The 15,361-nt window shown below is 42.6% G+C and overlaps 1 protein-coding gene across 23 annotated transcripts in view; it reads right to left on the minus strand.

Moving 5' to 3' along the window:
• The window catches only part of SENP6 (SUMO specific peptidase 6), a 132,845-nt gene extending 121,740 nt beyond the window's left edge, over positions 1-11,105 (minus strand). For 15 of the 23 annotated variants that reach the window (XR_014807946.1, XR_014807944.1, XR_014807954.1 and 12 more), the window contains exon 1: positions 10,405-11,105. Coding sequence is in view for 12 of the 23 variants with exons in the window: in XM_021092302.2 (XP_020947961.1) it covers positions 10,405-10,456 (52 nt within the window). In the remaining 11 variants the exon portion in view is untranslated. The remainder of the gene's footprint in view (positions 1-10,404) is intronic. The other 8 variants (XM_084964655.1, XM_084964651.1, XM_084964645.1 and 5 more) reach the window with 2 other exon arrangements.
• Positions 11,106-15,361: the final 4,256 nt, after the last annotated feature.

Here is a 15,361-nt window from a genome sequence, read left to right on the forward strand (position 1 = left end):
AGCAACAGACTGTTTAGACTGCAAAGTATAAGATTATTCACTAACCCTTTACAAAAAGTTTGCTGAGCTCTGCCCTAGAGAAACACACACATATGCACAAGAAACTTTTTAAAAAGTTCATAGTAGCAAGGTGAGACATACTAAGATATTCACGGGAGCAAGGTATATAGTAATAAAAAGTTAGATACAACCTAAATTTCCATAAAAAGAGAAATGCATAAATAAAATGTGGTATATTCATACTATGAAAAAGCACTAGAGCTATTCTTATCAACATTATTTAATTTTTCAAATAATGCTGTAAGAATGAAAAGTTACAGAAGAATACAGTATGACATAATTTGTAAAATATTCTAAACATGCAAAACAATTTGTACATAGACACAGGTTCAGAGATATATACTTAAGGAATAAAGTACAAACAAGTGTATAAGAATGGTAACTACTAAATTAAGGATAGTGGGTGGTTACCCCTGGAGAGGAAGCAAGAAGATGGGAAAAAAAAGGAAAGGGTTCACCCCAGCTTCAACTGTATTAGTAATGTTTCCTTTAGGCTAGGAAGTAGAACATGACTTTTTGCTATACTGTTCTTTATATTCCACACAGAAGTGAAATATTTCCTAATAATTTTTTAAAACTGTTTTATGATTAAAAAAATAGAATTTTTTAAAAAGGATCACTGAGACAGAAATTAACAGAAGTTAGAAATATAAAAGCAGTAAAAGAAAATGTAAACCTACTCAATAGTTTGTAATAATTTATATGGGAAAAGGAATAGATATATGTGTACATATAACTGATTCACACTGCTGTACACCTGGAACTAATACAACATTTTAAGTCAACTATACTTCAATAAAGTTTAAAAAAAAAAAAGAAAGAAAGAAAAGAAAATGTAAAGAGAGCGTTAAATGTAAACGCCAAGAAATCTCAATAAAACAATTTTAGGGAGTTTAGTAACTGACTATTATCCATGAGGATGCAGGTTTCATCCCTGGCTCTGCTTGGTGGGTTAAGGATCCAATGTTGCCATGAGCTGTGGTGTAGGTCAGAGACGAGATATATTTGGCATGGCTGTGGCTGTGGCATAGGCCAGCAGCTGTAGCTCCAATTCAACTTAAGAACTTCCATAAGCTGAGGGTGCAACCCTAAATAAAAAGACAAAAATAAAATAAAGCAATTTTTGGTGGCTCTTTAGTGCTTTAGTCCCAATCTTTCTAAGATTCTCAAAAGGCGGTCTCTCAGAGCCTAAGCCACCATGTTACGCGTCTGAACACCCTGCTGCAGAGACCACACGAAGAGGTTCTTGGTATAGGGAGAAGGAAGGGCCCAACTTTCCATACCTGCCAGAGTCAGACATTTGGATAAAACAAACTTGGAACCTCCAGACCAGCCAAGCTACCACTGCTGCAGATGCTACATGAAGCAAAAAAATCACACTGCTGAGGAGATATTCTCAAATTCCTAATCCAAAAAACCTCTATCCTTTATACAGAAGACAGGCTGTCCAATACTACCTGAAGATGGAATCTGAATAAATATTACTGGGAATAATATTGTACTTCTCTCTGAGTCACCAAAATCACAACATTCTTAGTCTCAGCTATTGTTCAGTGTTTTCTCAGTTTATCTACTTCTTCCTTCCATTCAGTGGGTTTCTATGGATCTTTGGGCAGGATGCTGCCATTTTGTCCATGGCCAACATCAGGCAGCAGTTTCTTACTGCCGGTGTTGCTAGAAGCTCCCTGCTCTTCTATGGAATGAAAAATACCAAAGTCATGTAGTTGGTTCTATCCCTCACAGAATACACAATCTCTAAAAATATAGTTATCTAAAGCACACAAAGTTCCAAAGACAGAAAATGAACACCACAAGAATTACTGCAAGAGACAAGTAGCTCCAAATGTTCCTTATGCTCCAAGGAAAGGGGAGAAGACCATCAACATGGCAGGGGGATTCAATATTGAATGAGACGGACCAATGAAACACTTTAATTCTGAAAATGCAAAAGTGTAATTCAATAAAGAGAAAACCGACGGTTTAATATAGTCAAAGAAGATAAACTTGAAAGACAGTTAAAGCTTGAAAATGGTTAAGACAGAGGAGACTCGGAAGTTGATATTCAACCTTGAGAAGGAAATGCTGATGAAAATTCGGAGACATAACTGCTATAACAACAAAATTAAATCATTCTTTGATAACATTTCCTGTAATGATAATAGAGAATGGAGACCAACCTGAACTGTGAAAGAAGTTTAAATGCCAAAATATGGAATCCCACCTCATCCAAACAGTGGCAAAGTTTAGGAAACAGAGAAGATATTGGTTTCCATTGGAGACAGAGTCAACAGAGGTGATGTTGGTGAAAAACATGGTGTCTTCATGTCTCCAAGATTTAGTGGTAGATTTATACACAAGAGGTTGTAGATGCAGGAAGTTTACGGGTTTGTTTGTTTTTAAATACAGGAAAGACAACAAGGTTATTACATAGTCTACAAACAAATCTTGGGATATTTCTAGCTTTTTATATACTGAAAAATGGCTTCAGTCTTTGCAAAAAAAGTAAAAAAGTACAATTATTATATACTGGACACAACCATCTGTCCTTTTTTTTTTTTTTCTCCCTGATCTATTTCAGAGATCGTAATGCAATTAATGTGGGAGGGGGGAAAAATCCTCATATTCAAAACCAAGCATAAAATGTATGTGAAATAACAACAAAAAAAATCTCCAAAAGCAAGATCAGAATATGTCTTGCTGTCTTACTTTTCAAGCCTGTAGTTTCAGATGGCCTCAAAGCAGTTGGTTAACTTGGGACAAGACAGCATCCACATGTCCTAATTTGCCTAGGATTGTCCCAATTTTAGTACTGAAAGTCTGTACCCTCAGGTCCTAATTTTTGGTGATGGACACAGAAGGCTCTGAGAGGTACAAAACCCTAAGGTAGCCCAAAAACCAGGGGCTCAAAGCACCGTTTTTACTGTCAAATGGATACTGTGTATCTACCTTCTGTACTCACTGTCTCTGTTTTTTTAAGGTGATGTAGGCAACCATAATTTGCAGTTCACAATAATGGATCATCCATTGTTGCATCACTCCAAGTAATGTGACTTAAGTGTACAAATGAAGTAAATTGTAATTGTGATCAACAGTCTCTGACTTTGTACATTAACTGTTATGTTGTGTATCAAGATAAGATTTAATTTTTATTTTTTTTGGTCTTTTGTCTTTTCAGGGCCACACCCATGGCGTATGGAGGTTCCCAGGCTAGGGGTCCAATCGGAGCTGTACCACCGGCCTACACCAGGGCCACAGCAACGCGGGATCCGAGCCGCATCTGCAACCTACACCACAGCTCACGGCAACACCAGATCCTTAACCCACTGAGCAAGGCCAGGGACTGAAACCACAACCTCCTGGTTCATAGTCGGATTCACCAACCACTACACCACAACGGAAACTTCTCCAACACTTAATTTTTAACATAAACAGTGGTGACCATGTTTTCTAAGAGTTTAGGTATGAAAATGAGGAAGATTACAATAACAACTCCAGCAAGACCCAGACATCACTGAATGAACGAAAAGGAAAGAAAAGTTGCTAACATTCTTTCTCTTTTCTTCTTAACTTATGCTTACTTGGTTTCAGAAATTCTTGAATTAGTCCCGAACCAATTACTGTTTATGTTGCCATTTATATTTTGAAACAAATTACAAATTCTGTGGTCTACACTTTGTTCTTTCTCCCTTTAACTTCCTAAACTGTTCAGAAACTGGAAACTTTTGGATCTCCTAAGAACTGTCATTTTCAAGTTTAAGAAATGACTTTTTGGAGTGGGTTAAGAATCCAAATGCAGTGGCTCGGGTCAATATAGAGGCACAGATTGACACCCAGCCTGGCGCAGTAGGTTAAAGGATCTGGCATTGCTGCATCTGTGGCATAGGTCACACAGCTGTGGCTCAGTCTGGCTTTGGAACTTCCATATAGGTAAGGCTAAAAAAAAAAAAAAAAAAAAGTTTGTGAAAGCATGAAAAAAAAAAAGGGAGTTATGGGAGAGGAAGATGTCTGTGTGGATTAAAGATGGCTGCAAATTATCTGCTACTATTCCTATTGAATGATGGGTTCTACTCTCCCCACCCTCTTAAGTTCAGGCTGTGGCCTTCTGGCCAACAGAATATGGCAGAAGTGACACTATGTAATTTTTGCGTGTGTGTCTTTTTGCCTTTTCTAGGGCTGCTCCTGCAGCACATAGAGGTTCCCAGACTAGGGGTCAAATCAGAACTGTAGCCACCAGCCTATACCACAGCCACAGCAATGCGGGATCCGAGCTGCGTCTGTGACCTACACCACAGCTCACAGCAACACTGGATCCTTAACCCACTGAGCAAGGCCAGGGATCAAACCCGAAACCTCATGGTTCCTAGTCGGATTCGTTAACCACTGAGCTACGACGGGAACTCCCGTAATTTTTGAGGTTGAACCTTAAGAGATCTATGGCTTCTGCTTTTGTCCTCATAGAGTGCTACTTCGTCAATAAATGGTAATTCCCCATAATTTTCTATTATTTTTTTCCTTCTTTTGTCCAGCCCCCTCCACAAAGTAAGTAAGAAGAATGGAAAAGCAAAGGGATAAAGAAGGGAATGAGGAGGGGGAAGAAGGAAGGAAATGCTGAAGGAGGTCAAGACTTTAGGACAAGTCCCAAGCTCCAGCTCTGACTGCCTTGTTAATTTGCTCTAGGTCACACGACCCCTATATACCTCTTGATCTCCTTAGTCAACATACTTTTGCAACTGCAAGAGGAACAATGAACTTTTAGAAATCTAGACATATGGAACACATAACATCATTCTCTCTTTCTAACTATACTAATCTAGAATATCAAGAATATTTAGCTAACATCTAGAAAAAGAAAAGGCAGTAAGTTAAAGAAAAACAATAAAAACTAAAATTTAAATAGAAGGCAAGTATGAAGAGAAGAAAAGGAAGTTCTTTTTTCTATATCTGCTTAGAAAATAAACACAATTACACCAACTAACACATAGTGCTTGAAATTATATGCCCAGAAGTGTTCTAAGAGTTTACTATTTATTAACCCATTTAATCTTCATGGCAACCTTATATACAAGGTAACTACAACTACCCTCCTTGTTCTGCAGATATGAAAACACAAACTACCCAAGGTCACACCGCTAGTAAATACAGGGCTAGGCACAAATCCTGTCATTCTGGCTTCTGAGCTTATGCTCTCAATGCGTCTCTAGTGAAAACTGCTTCCCTTCCAAGTGAGGGTATGCTCTACTCTTCCACGTGAGAACGTGAAATCAAGAAACAAGCAAAATTTATCAATTCACTGGAATGGAACTAAGAAACAAATAAGGGAAGACACTATGGTGTAGTTTCTAAAAGCAGTATAACCAAAAGAGGAAGGAGCAGGGCTAAACGAAGAACAAGTGGTGTATTCCCCTGAGCAGGCCAACACTCAAGACCTTGCTCATATTCATGGAATGCCAATCATTCAGGAGAAATGGTGCTTTAGTTCAGGAGATATTGTGAAGTATTTACTGTCCCCAACAAAAGAGACAAAGGGACTAGGTCTGACCTGCATTTATATGTGAAAATAAAGTATGGCTAAGGGGAAAAAGAAAACACTTTTCATTTGGAGACATAAGCAGTTTTGCTGGTACAGAGGACTACACTGAGATAATTTAGATCAGTCTTTTCAATTTAGTGGACAAAGTCCACAGACAGAGCTGGGCCAGGAATGTAAAGGAAAACATAGTAGTACACACACACACAAAAGGGAAAGCAGAAAAAAATGGGAGAAAATATTAGTGAGGCAATTAGTTGGTAGAAGAAAAAGGTAAAGGGAAGGAAAGCTAGATATGAACAAGTGCAGTTAAAAAGAAAAAGCAAATGAGAAAGGAGGTAGATCTGTAAAAAGTACCACAGAGAAAAGAGGGAGAATACCAAAGGATTTACAAAAATGAGCTAACTACCGCCACCTCTGCCCTGCACTGCAAGTCTCCTAACTCATCCCCCCCACCCCCACCCGCCCCTTCCAGAGTGCTCTCCATGTGGTAGTCAATGACCTTTTTTTTTTTTTTGAAACAAACCTGATGTGCTAATTCCAGTCTCATCCTGACCACCCTACCTGCTAGCACCATACTGCCCTTTGAGTTCTCTAAACACATCACCTGTCCTGCACTGTTTCACCCCTGCCTGGAAGGCTGTCTCCCCAGCTTTCCCTCTCCTATTCACCCTTTGAAACTGCCTGATGAGACTGAATTCTCATTATCACAAATACTTGCCTTTCTGTTCCACTTGACAGTTGTAATTTTACATTTACAAGTGTGATTATTTGATTACTGACTCTCCTAACTGGGCTGGAAATTCCGGGGGGTAGAGGGACCGGACCTTTTTTCTCCCTCATCACTGTGCCTCAGTGTAGTACCTACACCATTACAGTTGCTTAGTAAGTATCTGCTGAATGAATGCACAAAAGAGAAACCTGCCAAACTATCACAAGTAGAAAAGGCATAGAAGACAACCTTAAGTGAAGAGAAGAGAGAGAAACAAGCCAAAGAGAGGAAAGAAAAAACACTATACAAGCTGCAGCCTAATTAAATTGATGCAATTTCAGTGTGATACTATATACCAACAAAATAAAGTACAGCAGTAAACGGTAGGCCTCTTTTTCCCTAGTGAAGCCAAAAAAGGAAATGGAATTAGCACTCAACAGTTTATAAGAATGTAAAACATAATTTAGAACATGGATTACAAACAAGTATCTCCAACTTAAAATGGCCAAAGCAGAGCTATTAATTTATTCTCATTCCTCTACCCGTCTACTCCAGCTCTGCAAATGGAATTAGCCCCCCAAAACCTCAACCCCAAACCCCAGGAGCCATCTTTGACTCCTCCCTCATTCTGATCCTAGACACACAATGCATCAAGAAATCCTGTGAGCTCTATACCCAAAAGAACCTTTGGTCAATTCTCTTCTCCATTTTCACTGTCACTATCTTAAACCTGCCCTGGCTATTTCTCAGACTACACTATTCCCCTAACTAAAGTCCTGCTTCCACTCTTGCTCTCCTCTAATTCGCCCCATTAATAAAATGGATATTTTTTATAAGATAAATCATATCATGACACCCCTCTGTCCTAAATTCTTCAATGACTTCCTATTTCTCAGAATGAAATAAAAATTCATCATCATGCATGATCTGCTGCACTATTTGATATCACTCTCTTCTTTGCTGTATTTCAGCCATCATAACCTTTTCAGTTTTTTTTCTTAAACAAATGCAATCCTGTATCTCCTTGGAACATTTACAGGCATCATACTCTTTGCTGTACTTTAGTCCCACAGTTAAGGTATTACCTTATCACAGGTGTCACCTCCTCAGAAAGGCCCTTCCTGACTTGAACACTAAGTAAAACGGCTTTCTCATTTGTCCATTGCTCTGTATATTTCTTTCAGTCTTTATTACACTATTGTCATCTGGTTTATTTCATTCACAGCAAACATGTTCCAGGTGCAGGAAATATGATGGTGAAAAGAGAAAGTCCTGGCTTTCATGGAGCTTATGTTTTAACAGGACTAAAAACCATGAAGACACAAATTCATCACATGAAAAGTAAAACATTTAAAGGGAATACCATGTGTTTATACATATGAGTGTGGCAGCATGGCATTTTAAGTAGGTTGTCAGGTCTGAGCAGACCTAAATAAAGAAAATTATGAGAAAAAAATGGGATAAGACTGTTCTCAACAGATGAGTTTTTATTTATTTATATTAAGTCCTTCTCACTGAAATGTACAAATCCTACGAAAGTAAGGACCCTATCTTAGGCAGTGCTGTATTCACCTTGGTACAGCACCTAGCACAGAGTAGGCAGCTATAAGTATTTGATGAGTAAATAAAAATCTGTTTTTCAGAAAGTTCTATTGGATAGTAAGAAAAGTATACTATGTAGGTGTGAAATAGTAAATCCTAAAGGGTCTATGGGGAAACATTTGGAAAACATATAAACAAGGTAATATAAAATGTATGGCAAGTTACAGCGGAGTGTTTTATCATTGAAAAGTGTAAAAAACCAAAAGAATTAAATATAAAATATTAAACACAAAAATACCAGTACTAAATATTGCATTTATTTATTTATTGCCTTTTAGGTCAGCACCTTCTGCATATGGAAGTTCTCAGGCTAGGGGTCAAATCTCGAATTGGAGCTGCAGCTGCCGGCCTACACCACAGCCACACCAACGCAGACTGTGAGCCCCATCTGCAGCCTACACCACAGCTCAGGCCAAAGCTGGATCCTTAACCCACTGAGTGAGGCTAGGGAGTGAACCCGAGTCCTCATGTATACAGGTCGGGTTTGTAACCCGCTGAGCCACAACAGGAACTCCCTCCGTTTATTTTGAAAGATTCAGTATAGTCTATGAAAAACTGAAATCCTCCCTCTCCCTTGTGCTCATATTCTAGACAAGGTACCATTCACCTTCTCTGTGAAAATGCTGAAGGAGATGCAGTGAAACTCAAGTTTATCCCCTAGATCAATGCATAGACCCTTAAGTTTGAACTAAAAGCAACAGTTCTAAATTCACATCAGCCTTGTATCTGCTGGCCTTACTTATGCTCTATCCTTTGTACGTAGGTCTAATCAGAGCTTAAACTGTATCAGAAGCCTACAGCCTACCCTACTACAACACAAAAGTCATCTGCATACTGACTACAATAAGGTATCTTTTGTGGTTCCCAGGTCAAAACAAAAAATAATGCAGAGCACTACCTGTAACACAAGCTGCACCACTCTCAGCCTGACAGGTAACTACTCTGCCCAAACTAGAAAGAAGGTAGAAGAGAAGAAATATGAAATGAACCCAGAAAAACTTAGAAGCTTTCCACATCTTCTTTATACGAGTTCCATATAAGACTGTCATCGTTTTTACATAGAGAACAGATTTGTGGTTGCCAAGGGGGAGTGGAGTGGGCGAAGGAAGGACTGGGAATTTGGGACTAGCAGATGCAAACTATTATATATAGGATGGATAAAAAACAAGATCCTACTGTATAGCACAGAGAACTATATTCAATATCCTGTGATAAACCATAGTGGAAAAGAAAAGGAAAAAGAACATATACGTGTATAACTAGATCACTTTGCTATACAGCACAAATCAGCACAACACTGTAAATCAACTACTTTTTTAATTAAAAAAAAAAACCCTCATTTTAAAATAAAGGCCGGGTTGCATACCAAAGTAAAATTTCCTTTGCTCTTCTAATACTCAAGAAAGAATTAAGAAAATTAAGATTTCTTTTCCCATTCACCTCTATTAGTACCTATTTGTTCATCAGACTCATACTGAGTACCCACTGTGCTTCAGGCACAGTTGAAAATTTAACATAGCATACTCATTCTTCAACACCCTCTTAGAGGTACTGGGACCACAGATAAGTTGTACCTTCTCAATACAGAATTGTCTCTAGTTATTTTTAAAGAATTGCTTATACTCCATATGAAAATCATCTTTGCAAAATGACCCAGAGTAATCTTTTTTTAACAATCACTGCACAGTGGATAGACCCACTCTCCTGAATGTATTTATAAACCCAATTACCAGCATGAACAGCGAACCCAGAGTCAAATTAAGCGAAGAACAGTAGAGTTCCTGATCCACAACTACGACGAATTTCGCTGTATTTGGAGGGTACTGACCTAGGTAGGCCAAGAGTCAACATTGCTACCCATTCCCTCCATTCCAACAACAACAGGGAGCTTTTCCTAAGAATGGCTTAGTCCGTCTGCAGCAAATGTTTAACTTTTCCTCACGAGTGAAATAAAATGGAACCACGCAAACTCTGTTTGCTGGGGTCACTGTCCCCAAATTGACACTGTGAAGCCCGTTCTCTTTTTCGCTGCTGAATTATTTTATCAAATACGTTCAGCAAAACACGTTTCGTGAGATTAGCAGACAGGGCCAGGCCTGCAAAAAAGGAAGCCCGACGCTCTGAGGACAGAAGAACCAGGGAAACCACCGCCCCCCCAACTCAGACAGGCCCCCGACTTGACCCAACCTGAGCAACTGCAAACTTTCCACGGATCCGGACAAGACCCGCGTACAATCTGCTCTCGGACTCAGGCCGCCACAGAAAAACCCAGACTTTCCGGGGACCCGGCTGCGCGCCGCCAAGGCCCCAGCCCTCCGCCATCCCTCGGCCTCCCCGCTCCCCCGGCCCAGCGGCCTCGAACCTGGGGCGCTCGCCGCTCCCCGCCCCCGGCCCCTGTGCCACCCCCGGCCCCACCCGGCGGCCTAACCGAAGCTCCGGGCATCGTGGCCACGGTTCCCCGAACTTCCCCACCCCCACTACACCGGGGCAGACAGAGCGGTACCTTCCAGAAAAGTGATCTCCCCGGTGCTGCCGTCGCTCTTGCCCGCCGCCATCTTCCTCCTCCCACGCCGCCGCCGCCTCAGTCCATGGCCCAGCCCGCCGCCGCGCTCGCCGGGACGCGGGCCCGTGCCGCAGGGAGGGAGCCGCCGCAGGGCTGCGGGCCTGGCCCTCGGCCGTCAGGCGGGCGGCGCTGCCCCGGCAGGAGGGCCACACAGAGGCCGGCGGGCGCTCACGGGCCTCTCCGCGGGCTGGCGGGCGGCGAGGCCCGCGGCTTGCGCTGCTCAGGCCCCTCCCGGAGAATGCGAGCGGCGGCGGCGGCGGCGGCGCTTCCCGGGCCCGGTGCCTCTCGGCCCGCGACTCCCCATCCACCGGCCCCCGCGGCCGCCTGAGACGCCCCCCGGCCTCGGGCCCGCGGGAAGAGGGGCTGAGGGCGAGCAAGCGAACACGCCTCCCCCAGGCCGGGCCGTAAAATGGCCGCGCCGGGGCGGCGAGGGCTCCGCGACCCGCAGGCGCCCCGGGCCCTCTGCTCCCTCTGCAGCCGCCGCCGCCGCCGCTACGGCCGCCCGCCCACTCCGCCCAGACGCGAATGCATCAGCAGAGGCCTCTGCGACTGGCCGTGCGGGTAGGGGTGGGTCCCCTTTGCCACCGCCTCGCGTCCGTCGCCACAGCAGCTCCGGCCGCCGCCGCCGCCGCTCCTCCCCCACGGGCGCCGCCGCCGCCGCCGCCCGGCTCCCGAGCCGCCCGCCCCGCCTGCCGCCCAGCGCGGCGCCCCCAGGAGCCGGGCTCGCTCGCAGGCCGAGCGCGCCGCGGATCCGTATCGAGCCCGCCGCGTGGCGCCTGCCGCCCGCCTCTCGCCGGCCCCTCGCGGCGCGCACTCGGCCACGGCACTTTCCCACTAAGTCGGGAGCGACCTGGGGCTCGAGCGCGGCCCCGCCGGGCCGGTGACGCCCTTGGCTCCCTTGGCACCGCGATGGCCTGAGGAAGGTTCTGGGTTCATGGCCCCGAGTGTAAACCGTAGCCGACCGCGGAGAAAAGGTAGCATGAGGCAGTGCTATCACAGGTGTGCAAAGTGATTGCTGATCCTTGTCCATTTTCAAAGAAGAATCCATCAGGGACGATGCTACCCTACCCTTTGGTGACAGTGCTGAAAAAAAAAGTCTTCTACCGAGACTTCAGAACCCTAACCGGCCCCCACCAGTCAGGGCTCGGGATTAAGGTGACCATGTCATCTTTGCTCTCCTCCTTGGCGCTTTTTTTTTTTTTTTTTAATTATAAAAATACGGCATGTTCAGGAATGAAAATTTGGACAATATAGAAAAGGAAAGAGGTTAGACATCGTCCCACCATCGAAACTCCACTCCTTTCGGTGTGTAGTCCTCTAACCTAATATTTTTCTTAAATCCCTCGCTATCCCTCTTGAAAAAAAATAACAATTTATGCTCTATCTCAAGGAAAGTTAAACAGCTAGTAAAATGATAAGAGAAAACCTATGGTTTAGTGCAAACTTTGGTGAATGCAACCAGCCGGTTTAGTTGTCCTGATAATCAAAGAATAAGTGGAAAAATTTTTTGTTTAAAACTTCTGTTAAAAATCTCTTCCTAAAATGAAAGAATAGTCTTTCCTGATTGATAAGAGTAATATAATGAATATAATTTATTATCATTTGCTATTTTTGTGGCTTGAGGATACAGCCTATCCACATCCAGTAGTGATGCTGTATGACATGGAGTCTGTGCCAGTGACAGTTGCAATACCAAGGCAGCTGTGGGCGATTAAATTCGTTTGTACAGACTCCAAAATGCAGTTTTGAAAAGGAATCTCTGATTTTAAAATGGAAGAAGGTACCAGAATCTGTTTTAACAATAGCTTCCTCTGGAAGCTGGAAAAGGCAAGGAAACATTCTCCCCTAGAGCTTCCAGAAGGCAAAACTGCTTGCTGTCTGGCTATTATCCCAGTGAGACGGATGTTGGATCCCTGACTTTACGGAATTGTAAGATAATAAATTTCTAAGTTGCTGAAGTCCACCATTTTATTTTTAAATAGTGTTAAATTCAGGTCATCTTGAGAAAACTCTGTAATTCCAACTTTAAAAGAGAAATATAGATTAAACCAGTGGTTCTCAAATGTTAGCATGCATCCAACTCACCTGAAAAGGCTTGTTAAAATAAAACACATTGATCTACCTCTTTGATTAGAGTTTCTGAGTCAGTGGGTCTGGACTGGGCCTTCAAATTTGCATTCAGCAAGCCAAAGTTCCAGAGGATCAAACCTCTGCCACAGCAGTAACCCAAGCCACAGCAGTGACAATGCAGTTTTTAACCACTAGAGCACCAGGGGACTCCAGAATTTGCATTTTTAGCAAGTTCCTAGGTGATCCAGAGGCAGCTGATCAGGGAACCACACTATGAAAACCTCTAAATTAAAGTCTCTAAATTCCTTTCTAGTTCAGTCATGCTTGTCTTTGAATCTACAATTGCAAGTGAAATTATCAGTTTCTACTATCAGGTATAAGATTATTTTCAGAAATCACTGTTTTTCTATATGAATATGATCAACAAAGATTTGACAGTATAGATATCCCTTTACCAGGATTCAGGGCCTAGAAAACTTCAGATTTATGACATATCCCTGAAACTCAGATGTGTTTAGTATATTACATATACAAATATATATTTAGTATGCTTACAAATATTTAACTATTAGCCCTTTCTTATACATACATTTTGAAGCTCTAGGATGTTACTGAAAATGCCTTTGGATGTTAGAAATATGACTAATTAGAGTTCCCGTTGTGGCGCAGTGGTTGACGAATCCAACTAGGAACCATGAGGTTGTGGTTCGGTCCCTGCCCTTGCTCAGTGGGTTAACGATCTGGCGTTGCCGTGAGCTGTGGTGTAGGTTGCAGACGCGGCTCAGATCCCGCGTAGGCCGGTGGCTACAGCTCCGATTCGACCCCTAGCCTGGGAACCTCCATATGCCGCGGGAGCAGCCCAAGAAATGGCAAAAAGACAAAAAAAAAAAAGAAGGAAAGAAATATGACTAATTACAAAACCAATTGTCTGAGTTATCCATTCAATTTTTTTTTTTTCTTGGTCTTTTTTCCTTTTAGGGCTCCACCCGAGGCATATGGAGGTTCCCAGGCTAGGGGTCTGATCAGAACTACAGCTGCCAGCCTACGCCAGAGCTACAGCAACGCCAGACTCAGGCTGCATCTGTGACCCACATCACAGCTCACAGCAATGCTGGATCCTTAACCGACTGAGCAAGGCCAGGGATCAAACCTGAAACCTCATGGTTCGTAGTCTGATTCGTTTCCTCTGCGCCACAATGGGAGCTCCTATCCATTCAATTTTTATTAAAGGCCTCTCATATCTTCATTGTTTACATTTGGCAAATCCCATTCAAGTATTAGCTAAGCTGTTTTTTTTTTTGTTGTTGTTTGTTTGTTTTCTTTTTAGGGCGTCACTTGAGGCATTTGGAGGTTCCCAGGCTAGGGGTCAAATCTGAGAATATCAAGAATGCCCCCAGGATTTGTTTGTTTGTGTTTGTTTTGGTTTTGGTTTTTGCCCGAGGCATGCAGAATTTCCCAGGCGTGAGGAATTTCTCAGGCCAGGCATTGAACTGGGAGCCACAGCAGTGACCAGACCTGGTAACAACACCAATCCTTAATTCACTGCTGAACCACAAGGGAGCTCCTAGGAATCATTCTTGATCCTTTCTCTCTCTTTCTTTTTCAGATTAAATCTACTTCCTGAATATATCTTGAATATGTACATATTTTTCCCAGTCCCAATGGCCCCACCTTAGTCCTAGCCACTATCATCTCTTGCCATTACAGCAGTAATAACTGCTTCAAGCAGGCCATTCCTTAATCTCGCTGCCCCTCCTTTAATCCATTTCCCACACCAAAGCCATAATAATCTTTTTTTAAAAAAATGCAAATCAGATCAAAACATTTGTGTCTAAAATCATTCAAATATTTCCCATTGCTCTTAGGATAAAGTCCTAAACCTTTAATTGATCTACCACACCCTCCCTACATCACTAGCCTCACCTGGTACCATTTTCACCTCTTAGTTAAGCTCCAGCCACCTTGTACTTCTTTCAGTTCCTCAAATACTTCATTTTCTTTTCTACTTTAGAGCCTTTAAATGTGTTTTACCCTTCATCTGCAATACACTTTATGTCTTGCACCAGTAGGTTAACAAATATCTGCTGAATGAAAAAACAAATAAACATACCATACTTCAAATTATCTTTCTCAAGGAAACTTCAGAGTCGTACAACCCAGACTCTTTAGAGACCTGTCTAATACAATCCTTCCTGAGGTCCAGAGAATGTCTTTGCCCCAACAAACATTGTGGTTGAAATTTAATCCTAAAAAGGATCAGCAATCTAGGTATGATCCTAGGGCTTGGCTTTGAAGATTATGCTGAAATAACTTGAGCCAGGAACTGACAGAAGGAAGAGTTGAGCTGATAGTAGATAGGTAATAACACAGCTTCCTCTCTGTCTATGGCTACAAATTCTTCTTTTGCATCACAGCTGGTGTTTCCTCTATTTTAGCCAGATATAAAATGCTGTGTATAAAACTACTTGAATAGATTGACTCTTATTTTATTCTGGTAGATCTTAATAATTATCAGTAAAATAATAACCCAGTTTTAATTCACATATTTCTTTGAAAATATATCTTTTTATTTTCTTTTATTTAGGGTCACGCCTTGCATATAGAAGTTCCCAGGCTATATATTCTCAGGCTGTCCTTCTGAGGTGGGCTGCCTCTTGGGTTCTCAGTGACCCAGATAGCTGCTCCAGCCCTCAGGGAGTGCCGCACTCCTGAGGAACAGCTGCCCAATACCGCCAACCCCCTGCAAGAACCCCACAGCCTAAAAACACCAGAGCAAGCTCTGTCTGACCGAGTGAAATCTGCTACCATTGTGGTGTGGACCTCCCAG

Source organism: Sus scrofa, chromosome 1 (genome assembly GCF_054392235.1).
Source record: "Sus scrofa isolate SSC_HxYL_T2T_F1_AM1 chromosome 1, Sscrofa_HxYL_maternal_Yorkshire_Landrace_v2.0, whole genome shotgun sequence".
In the NCBI taxonomy this organism is placed as follows: Eukaryota; Metazoa; Chordata; class Mammalia; order Artiodactyla; family Suidae; genus Sus; species Sus scrofa.